This window comes from Morone saxatilis, unplaced genomic scaffold (assembly GCF_004916995.1).
Source record: "Morone saxatilis isolate NCDOM2014 unplaced genomic scaffold, NCSU_SB_2.0 Contig24, whole genome shotgun sequence".
Lineage (NCBI taxonomy): Eukaryota > Metazoa > Chordata > Actinopteri > Moronidae > Morone > Morone saxatilis.
This window is the reverse complement of record NW_023339807.1, coordinates 264,220-273,856: the sequence shown is the minus strand read 5'-3', so window position 1 is coordinate 273,856 and position 9,637 is coordinate 264,220. Positions and strand designations below refer to the sequence as shown.

Genomic DNA, 9,637 nt, shown 5'->3' with positions numbered 1-9,637 from the left:
TAAGAAGGGGCCTGACCATGAAGAGCTTTATAGGTGAGGAGGAGAATTTTAAATTCTATTCTAAATTTAACAGGGAGCCAATGCAGAGAAGCTAGTACATGAGAGATGTGATCTCTTTTCCTAGTTTCTGTCAGTACTCGTTCAGACATCCAGGTTTTTATGTCCTTAAGACATGTTTGTAATTTAGATAATTAATTATCTAAAGCCCGATGATTAATTTCATCGGGCTTGATTGATATATATAACTGGGTATTATCTGCATAACAGTGAAAGTTAATGGAGTGATTCCTAATAATGTTGCCTAAGGGAAGCATATATAAGGTAAAGCATATACAAGCACACAAACTTGTGGAACTCCATGACTAACTTTAGTGTTTATGGAGGATTTATCGTTAACATGTATATACGATCTGATAATGAATGCTCAGATAATCTTGACAGCTATCTGCTCCCTCCTGTGGAAAACCTCTAGCTGAACATGACTGAGTGCGTGTGAGGTCTAAAGCAGCAGGTGGCGATGATGATGATGATGATGATGATGATGATGATGACCATGACCTCTGTCTTCCCGTCCTGTCAGAATGTTGCAGCATGGACAGCTGATGATCTGCTGCTGTAGACCTGAGGAGCATTAAGACTCTGTAGACACTTGAATGGATGAAGCGGGGAAAGCTTTGTTGATTGGACAGCTGCTTCCTGGAGGCGGGGCCAGCAGTGCCGTGTCACAGCATAAGAGATGTCAGTCACATTATTGAAAGCTGAGTCCGCCGGATGCAGCCGGGGTCCACGTCCTGCGGTGTCTGAGCCTCCTCCTCCTTGCCTGGATCCGTTCCCTCAGCACCATCCAGGACCAGCCACTTCCTCTTATTTATTACCAACTAAATTATTTATTGATGAGTAGTTCACTGACTTGTGCTAGGCTGTGACGTAGCAGCGTCTGTGGAGGGTGTGTGTTCTTAGTTTTCTTTACATGAAGAAGCTTTTTTTCCTCTTTCACCCCCTGAACCTTTGAAGAGATTTTACCTGCAAGAAAACATGGATGGATGTAACACCCCCTTGAACAGTATCTTTTAAATGCAAATTCTATGTTATCTTTTTTTTACACAGAATACATTTTATTCCCTTCAGCTTTCCTGCTTATAGCCAGAGAAAGATTAGTGTTTTATGAGCATGTTGCATAGGATTGCACAGGACAATGTATTTGGTGGCTAACTCGCACTATCTCCTGCTATATCTGTTAAAGTACAGTGCTCGGCTGCCTTAGAGAGTATACAGCAGCTGGTATGTGGAACCCTATAGAGTTCAAATTAGCTGTCAACCCTTACCTCTGAGTGTGGATTATCTGAGTGTAGTTTCCATCATGCCGTCAGTGCACATTTCCTCTTTATTTTTACGTCTTTGCTCTGCTTTCACTATTGGCTCTTTGTTTCCCTTGCAGCCACCTGTCTACGTACCAACAGCAGCCTCCATATGGTTATCTTTTGGTTTGGGTTAGCTGTTACATGTTCTAAGTTTCATTTTTCACTGTGTTTATTTTTTATTTCCTACAAGTGGAGCTGTAACATTTAATGAGAGAGACTTCCAGCTCAACTGTGAACTGTTTTAGATAAGGCTGGTGTTATTCTCTGTTTCATATTGTCAACAAATCCCATGAAAAGACCGGAACTGGTGTGTTTCTTTCTTTTTTTTTTTATACTTTGTGACTTGCTCCAAGCCCATCGGTTCCTACTGAGGACATAAATCAGCTCACAGATATCATTTCTTATTAAATTGGTTCAGTCATTTCCTGAAACTGCTGCCGACGGTAGTTCTTAATAAACATAACTGAAACAGGAGCAAATAGCGCATTTGTTAAGGACTATTTTCAGCGGCGGATTCATCCACAGCAGCAGGATGGTGTATGTGGAATTGAGTCAAAATATACTAGTGTGTGTGTGTGTGTATTTTCATGGTAATGAATGAACAGTGTCTCAATGATGTGTTTTTAACCCAATAATGATTTACAGCTGTATTTATTACGTTGAGGAAAAGCACCAGAGAATTCTTTCTGGTTGAACCACAAAAAAACCTGTGGGGTCAAATCAATATTTTAGATTTTACACATGTACCATGCCTTAATTGGTAGACAAAGTTGATATTTCATAAGTTTAACATTAATTTAACATGTTCAAGATATTAAATAATATTTACATTTGATAAAACTCCTTCTGTATCACACTATATCTAGTCATTAGTCACTAGGGCTTAATCATTTTCAGTGTTGGGCTCCTTACTCAAAAAATTATTTTTTTACTGATAACTGTACTTATTACTCCCTGCCAACAGCAATTAGTTACACTACTAGTTATATTACTTTTTTGCTACCCCACAAAATTGGGAATTGTGTCCTTTCTCCCAAAAATTAACTTAAAATTCAGTTTGTTTTTCCTTGTGTTTAAATCTTCCAAGCTTGTTTCGCTTCATGATTGAATTGGTCGGATTTCAAATCAATAGGAGGGTTCCAACAAAATTAAGGTTATATCTAATTATGTTTTGGGGGGTAACTGTAATATAATTACTGATATTTATTAGTAATTAGCCTACAAACAGACAAATAAGCTACATCAGGCTTTGATACAGGCACAGTACTTAGTTATATACATTCATTGTTTTTTGGTCAGTACATGAGATTTGTTCATTACTAAAAAAAAAAAAGAGAGAATTGCCAGCCTTATGACACAGGACACTGAGTAACAGAATGATGGAGTGTATCTTTAACAATCAGTGGGTAACACATTTGTACACAAGTGTAACATAAACTTATTATGAGCTTCTACAAAGTGTTTCCTTTCAGAGAGTCAAAAGAACAATCTTGCCTGATATGATGTTCTATGTAATGTGCTGTATATTTGTATGTTCTGGCATGTATTCTGAGGCTGTGTACAAACGGCAGACAGGATGTTTCACAGGGTTCCCACGCCTGTTTTTTACCTGTCAGTTTCAAACAGCTACTCTTTGACAACTTCATACCAAATGACTGCACTACTGTTGTAATATAAAGCTGCAAGTTTACACTCACAACTGCTACCACAGGAAATTGGTTCTGAGATTTACGAACTGCAATGCAGCCAAAGTCACATTTCAGCCTGCTTCTTTCAAACTGCTTCTACAGATTCTATTTAGAACTTTATTAGAGTTATTTTTCCAAAAGCATTCTTGTCCTGGACAATAGCTGCAGAACTGTCAGGACAGTGGGAACCCTGTTTATCTGCCCAGACAACATCACAGCCATCACCAGCTTCAAACTCTGCCATCACAGAACACACACGCTAGCAAAATAACGATAGATGTCACACACACACACTTGATTCAGACACAGATGTGGTGTTCTAGTTTCTGCCTCTGCGATTTTCTTTAGTTTGTTTCTTGAGTATTTCAGGCTTCTCTTCTTTTCTCTTCTCGCTGTAAGAAGCCAAAGTAGGAACTTTTGTTTGCTTGCAGGCAGTTGTTGCCAGAAACCATTTTACATTTTAAATGTTATTACAAAAAGTGATTGTACTGTTCTGTATTGTTCTGTAGGAGAAGTGATATGTATGCATATTTTAAATAAAGCATTCAGGGTTTTAAAATGTGCTTTACTTTGAAATGTCCCTCACTTGATCTGTACTTTTTATGTCTTGATCATGGGGTGTCTTTAAGGTGGAGACTTTAAGGCGTGGCACAAATATTGGCTGATTTAATCACAAACAATCACATATATTAATATTTGTATGGAAAAGCCCCCAAATTAAGTAATTAGTATTAAGAACTCAAAAACCTTAGCACATTAGTAAAGCACTAAATAGAAATACCTAGAGGTGGCATTAGAAATCAATACACTGTTGCATGTCGTTTTTATTGAACTTAAGCCTATCTGGATCTAAGTGTAGCTATAACATTAATTATGTTATTTTCATTATTTTAATTGCATGTGTTAAATTTTGACCCAAACTGGGGTGACAGAGGAAGAGTAAGTTGACTTTTAAACATCCATTTATATACAAAAGTAAATATAATATTAGCATGTTTACTTTTTTTCTATTAAAGGTCCAGTGTGTAGGATTTAGTAGCATATAGTGGTGTAGTTGCAGATTGAAATCCTCTCACTTCACTCCTCTTCAAAGGGATAAACTATGGTGGCCATAAAATGCATGAAAAATCACCAGAACGGAAACTAATCATTAATACACAGTCATACATTGATGACCAGCATCGGGAGCAATTTGGGGTTGAGTGTCTTGCTCAAGGACACTTCGACATGCAGCGAGAGGAGCCAGGGATCTGATTAGTGGACGACCCGTTCTAGACCCTCTGAGCCACAGCCCCTTCTTACCTATATGTGTTGATTTTATTTTTGAAAATGTCTATTTCAATTTTAACAAGCTAATGTATTTAATTCCTTAGCATTTTACATGTACAGTATATAGTACTCAGCTAGAAAGGTTGTTTTCAGCTTTTTGTTCTCATAAATGAAAAAAAAATCCCCATTACATTTGGGGATTGAGGAAAACATAAGGAACAAAACAGCCAAAGTGACTTCTCTAATAGTTGCCAAAGATTTCAGCTCAATGCTACACGAAGAAAGAATTAAAGATTCAGGAGTTACAGCTAAATGAAACACGATAGAGGTGTAACCTCAACTCCACTTCAAAAAGATGATTAAACATTTATCCTTCCATCCTGTCTCAATTCATAGATTGTTTCACAGTGAAGAGCTGCAAAGTTAGCACTTCTTTAGAACCCACTCATTAAAAATCCAATAAAGACGAAAAACTTGCCTTTGATTTTTATTTATGAAACACCACACTTCCTTCCAAAAACAGAAACTTAACACTGCGTACGACAGTTTAGTGTGATATCAGACATGAGTTTGTTCACCAGCAGTCCTCCCAGTTCACCCACACTGAAGAGAGAAATGGCTCCAGAATACCTGCACATGGCTCACACAAAAGGCTGTAACACATAACAGTGTAGGAGTGCACACACGCATCACTGTTCCCAGACAGTCAAACAGGGAATGTCAGACTTTAATATGCGGTGTGTGTTCGATGCTGAAGTCAGTAAACATCAGAGCATGATTCAAATTCTTACTGTCAGAATACAACATCAGAACTTACACACAGTATCATGATTTCAGACTGAATAGAACAACCGTTTATATGGCAAAACACTGTGTGTGGGTGTGTGTGTGTGTGTGTGTCTGTGTGTGATTGTCTTTCACTCTGTGCCGTACCTGACTGATCAGACTATCACAATTAATGATACACATACTGAGGCAAATATGACTGTAGCTTTTGTGTGTGTGTGTGTGTGTGTGTGTGTGTGTGTGTGTGTGTGTGTGTCAGTCTGGCAGGTCACATACAGTATGCATATAAGGTCTCAGAACAAGAGTTTTATGCTGCAGTACCATCACAAGCCACTGGTTTCAACATGTTGTTTAGAACACTTTGATCCTTCTACCAAACAGAACGTTATGTAAGCTTCATGTGAAAGCAGCAGGAGTTCAGGAACATGTAGGAGCAATAACAGAAAGACAGCAAGACCATGGCACACAGACAGGTAAGACAGAGGGGATGATGACAAGGATGTGAGTCACCAGATAAACCCAGCTGTACACCTATGGCAGTGCTCTCCACTGCTGTAACCTCTTTTACTTCTCAGTTTAATACTGAAGGCCCACATATGATCTACTTAAACAAACATTAGTGAGAAGACTATGGCTATTTCTATGTAGTTATTCTGCCTGCCACCAGGCAGTTTCACCTTGAAAATCAAATGAAATGAAGGAAACAGCAACCGTCTTTAGTCCATGGGCCGCCAGAACCAACACAAAATGAAAGCTCCTTGTAGGGACTTTGTTAGATTTGATTTACCTTTTGTTGATTGTTTTTATTGTAACTTAAGTTATTATTACTTAAAGCTGCAGTCGGTAACTAAGATTGAATGATTGACAGATTCTGAGTAAGATTGGTTGCTTTCATTCAGCCACAGTGGATTCTTGCAAATACCATTACGAGCACTAGGAGGAGCCAGAGGAAGCTTTTGTTCACAGATTATCTGTCTCATGTTCTACTGTCAGGAAGTGTCAGCAAATTTCAAAAAGCTGTTTTTATATAAGTTACCGACTGCAGCTTTAAAGTTGGATTTAACTGATATGTTAACTTGTCACATATCTGTATGCACTGTGCCTGTGCAAGAGGAAACACCTTGCCTGTGGTCTCGACCAAAGAACAGCGAGGAGTCAAACATTTCATCGTCTCATTGTAAGGGTTGCAACTATAAAGTATTAAACAAGACTAGTGGGAAAAAAAAGGCGAAACGCACAACTGACTGGCCAATCACAGAGCCCCCCCAATTCAACATGTTGAGTCAGCTGAGTGTTCACTGATATAGAACAGCTTGAGTGATGAATAAAGGTCAAATGTGAAACAAACAGCATTATAGTGACATACTGTTTGCTTGTTTGGTACAGAACCCAACAGATCCGGGTTTTAATAGTTGTCGTAATATCTGCCAGAAAAAAATGACTGAATATTTGGAAAATTATTGTTTTAGCATACCGTGCAGCTCTTTGAGACAATAATGGCCTTTTCCCAAGACCATGCTCTGACTCAGTATTGTGCTTGGTAACATATTTCTTCATTCTTACAGTCACTGGAAGCTGTTGTACTGACTCACTGCTGCAGACACAGGTTGAATCAAATAAATTACAGTCCACATCACAATAACACAGCAGTTGGAGGAGATTTTGTTGTGATGGTACTGGAGTGTTAATGTTTAAATATACATATTGGATCAAAGTCAATACTCTTTAAGACTGCAGCGATGTGCTGTTCTGAAAGATTGTATGCATACAGTAGAGGAGCAGGATGTGAGGGGGACACAGCACTCCCTGGAGAGGGCCTGAGAGCTTGCTGGGTGCTTCAGTCATTGATCAGAGCCAGGATCATGCTGGAGAAACAGAGGAGAAAGATCTGTGTTAATAAAAAAAAATATTATACAGTGTATGCTGCTTTCTAAACGTTTCCTTACATTAGGGTTTCTGCAGGTTTCAATTACCACTGTCCCATTAATTAGACTGTATTCATTAGACTAAATTAGACTGTGGCGGCCCACCTTTGCGGCTGTGGCTCAGAGGCAGAGCAGGTCGTCCCCTAATCGATGGACTTTGCCATCACTGAGTGAATGTGTGTGAAAAGGGTGGAATCGTGGCACGTATGTAAAAGCGCTTTGAGTGGTCGGAGGACTAGAAAGGCGCTATATCAACCACGTACAAGGTACCATTTACCATTTCTACTCCTACCTGTACTGATCTAAATGACAACTGCCCGAAGCTCTGCAAAGAACTGAGAGAGGTGGTGGGTTCTTTGACACAGGAATATTTAACAGCAGTGCTGATGTCATTGTGTAAACCACAATGGTTCAATCAGCTACATCATTTAACAATGAGGCCTTCCTCACACACACCTCACCCTGCTCATAGAAAAACCTGAATTGTCGGGTTGAAAACATTGAAAATGCGAGTTGTTTGTTGGGTGACTGAAGGAAAACAGCAAGGTGAGCAGATTAAATTTGATAGTTTGTGATTAAGTAGTAAATTCATATTCATTCAATTCAATCTCAATTATTTTGTATAGCGCCAATTCATAAACAGAAGTTATCTCAGGGACACTTTTCAAATAGAGCAGATCTAGACCGAACTCCTTATAACATTTTACAGACGACCCAACAGTACCACCATGAGAAGACTTGGCGACGGGGGCAAGGAAAAACTGCCTTTTAACGGGCGAAACCTACGGAAAGACCCTTCGGTCTAGGTGGTGGTCATCTGCCTTGACCAGTCTGGGAGAAAGAGAGAGAGGAGATAGAGAGAGAGCAGAGAGGAGACAGGAGACGACAGAGAGACAAACAGATTGTACAGCAACAACAGAAAGCAACAATACATTACAGTACATGATCGATGACTGATCATGAAAAAGACCAGGTGACGACGGCCGACAGCAGCAACGACAGGCGGACAGCGAGCGCGACAACAGCAACCGCAGCAACAACAAGAACAAGAAGTCAATAATAAAATAATCTACTGGAAAAGGGTAATTTAGCCTATTTTCCCAAATGTTTTCAAATATTTGTCACAGTTCTGCTGTCATACTGCAGGAAACAGACCTACTAATGGTAATTGGACCTGTACTTGTACAGACTTTCTTCAAAGCGCTTTTAACCTACATTCACAATCCACCCTTTCACACACATTCACTCATTGATGACACAGCATTGGGGTTCAGTATCTTGCTCAAGGATACTTTGACATGTGACAGGAGGAGCCGGGGATCGAACCAACAACCTTCCGATTAGTGGTGTCAAGTAAGTTGAGATCCCTGACCCGCTAAAACCACTTTGGAAAGCAAAGGACTTTCCATCGAGTAATGGAGAAAGAATATAACGGAGCATTAGGGACTCTCCATCTGAATAACGCAATGCACAGAGATTATAATAACCAAAAGCTGTATAATGATTGAAGTTGATTCTATATTACAAAATGAAATATGTAACAATGAAAGGAAACATGATTATATGATTGTAACTGATTATTTGATAATTAATGAGTATAAATGCATAGTAGTAAGACAGAACTATGGAAAGTAAGGTCAAGAGAGCAAATCATGTTGAAGTGTTGAGTAACTAGGTGAAAAGGCACGTATTGCAACCAGACATGTCTGGTGCGGAAAGAAAGGGGAAGTTGACCACACACAGCGTACACACATCAGACTTTGCAGACTTTGGACAAAGTCAGGAGTTTCAACAGCAACCAACAGTACGGCAGGTAAGAAAGAACTGTATTTGGCTGATACATCTCTTCCCTCTCTCTCTACAAGCTGGACATTTGACCATTCAGCTACAAGCCTTTTCATTAAGGTTTGAAATTTTAATCATTTTTACTGAATATCAGGAACATAGTTAACTTTTATCAGTAGAAGTGAACAATCAGTTTTTAATCAATTCATGCTGTATGCTTGCCCTTGCTAAATCTTGCAATAAACAAAAAACATTGGAGCTAAAGTATAAACTGTGGACATTGGATTTATGATATCTCATTAGGCAGTGATTATTAGGTAGTGTATTCAATAACTTAACGGTTCTAGCAGGTTAATCTAGCCAAATAAATTAAACAGACCCTTGGGGCTTACTGTAAAAGCCACTAAAAATAATCCTAGCAACTAACAAGTGCACAGATCAATAAGAGGAGAGCTGCCGTTAACGGACGTGATTAGTGTGGTATTTGACTCTAGGGCTATTCGGTCAGGTGCTGCACTAGAGTGAGCAGGGTAGGTGTTTGGATGAAGGCAGTTAATTAGAAGCTAGGCGTGTCTCCTCGCCACCAGCTTAAATAGTTTTTTGAACCTAATAGGGTAATACTCATAGGCAAGAGGCTCGGACCCTTTTAAACGGAGAGCTGGTCCAGCACCACCTATACGGGGGTAACTCGGGATCTAACACGGTTAGGTTAAAAGTTGAATACAAACAGTTTGTGGTGGTGTAGGAGATCTCTCTCTGCAGGTGCAACTCCTGGCGGCTCCCCTCAGGTGATGTCAGTTGTGATCCTACTTCCTTCAGCTTG

At 39.4% G+C, this 9,637-nt stretch overlaps 1 protein-coding gene across 1 annotated transcript in view; it reads right to left on the bottom strand.

Annotated features, from left to right (window-relative positions):
• Nucleotides 1–6,678: 6,678 nt before the first annotated feature.
• Nucleotides 6,679–9,637, bottom strand: part of cnih4 (cornichon family AMPA receptor auxiliary protein 4) — a gene marked incomplete at its 5' end in the record, with an annotated part of 6,552 nt that continues 3,593 nt past the window's right edge. Inside the window, 1 exon segment of the mRNA XM_035672424.1 lies at nucleotides 6,679–6,969. Coding sequence (XP_035528317.1) covers nucleotides 6,942–6,969 — 28 coding nt within the window. The 3' untranslated portion in view covers nucleotides 6,679–6,941.